At 36.3% G+C, this 424-nt stretch overlaps 1 protein-coding gene across 1 annotated transcript in view; it reads left to right on the top strand.

Annotated features, from left to right (window-relative positions):
* LOC119590643 (solute carrier family 43 member 3-like) overlaps nt 1-424 on the top strand; it is a 21,587-nt gene that overhangs the window by 8,498 nt on the left and 12,665 nt on the right. The window contains exon 4 of the mRNA XM_037939320.1: nt 286-332. Coding sequence (XP_037795248.1) covers nt 286-332 — 47 coding nt within the window. The remainder of the gene's footprint in view (nt 1-285; nt 333-424) is intronic.

Raw genomic sequence — 424 nt, 5'->3', positions numbered from 1 at the left:
TAATGCCATTATATGATTAGTAATAGTGGTAGCAGCAATTATAATGTTACCATGTTATAATAGTATAACATTATAACATAGTACCATTATAATTACTGCTACCACTGTTACTAATGACATTAGTATAAGAATGATAAAATTCAATAGGAGTAATAATGATAATAAACGTAACAATAGCCACTGTAACCATAACAACAACAGTCCACAAGGACGAGAAAGAAATAAAACGAAAGAGCATCATGTTCTCAAAGGTAACGTAATTACGAAGAACCATCTTTCACGCAGGACTATGCTGTCGATGGGTTTCCTCTTCCTGGGCATCGCGACCAAAGGTGAGTTGCAGCGCCGGTTTCATTTCTTGCTTTTGTAATTGAGTGCGATCGTATTCTGCCTGTCATATTGTATAAGAGCGAGTCCGAGTTAG

Source organism: Penaeus monodon, chromosome 27 (genome assembly GCF_015228065.2).
Source record: "Penaeus monodon isolate SGIC_2016 chromosome 27, NSTDA_Pmon_1, whole genome shotgun sequence".
Taxonomy (NCBI): domain Eukaryota; kingdom Metazoa; phylum Arthropoda; class Malacostraca; order Decapoda; family Penaeidae; genus Penaeus; species Penaeus monodon.
Note: the sequence above shows the minus strand (reverse complement) of the source record. Positions and strands in the feature narration are given on the sequence as shown.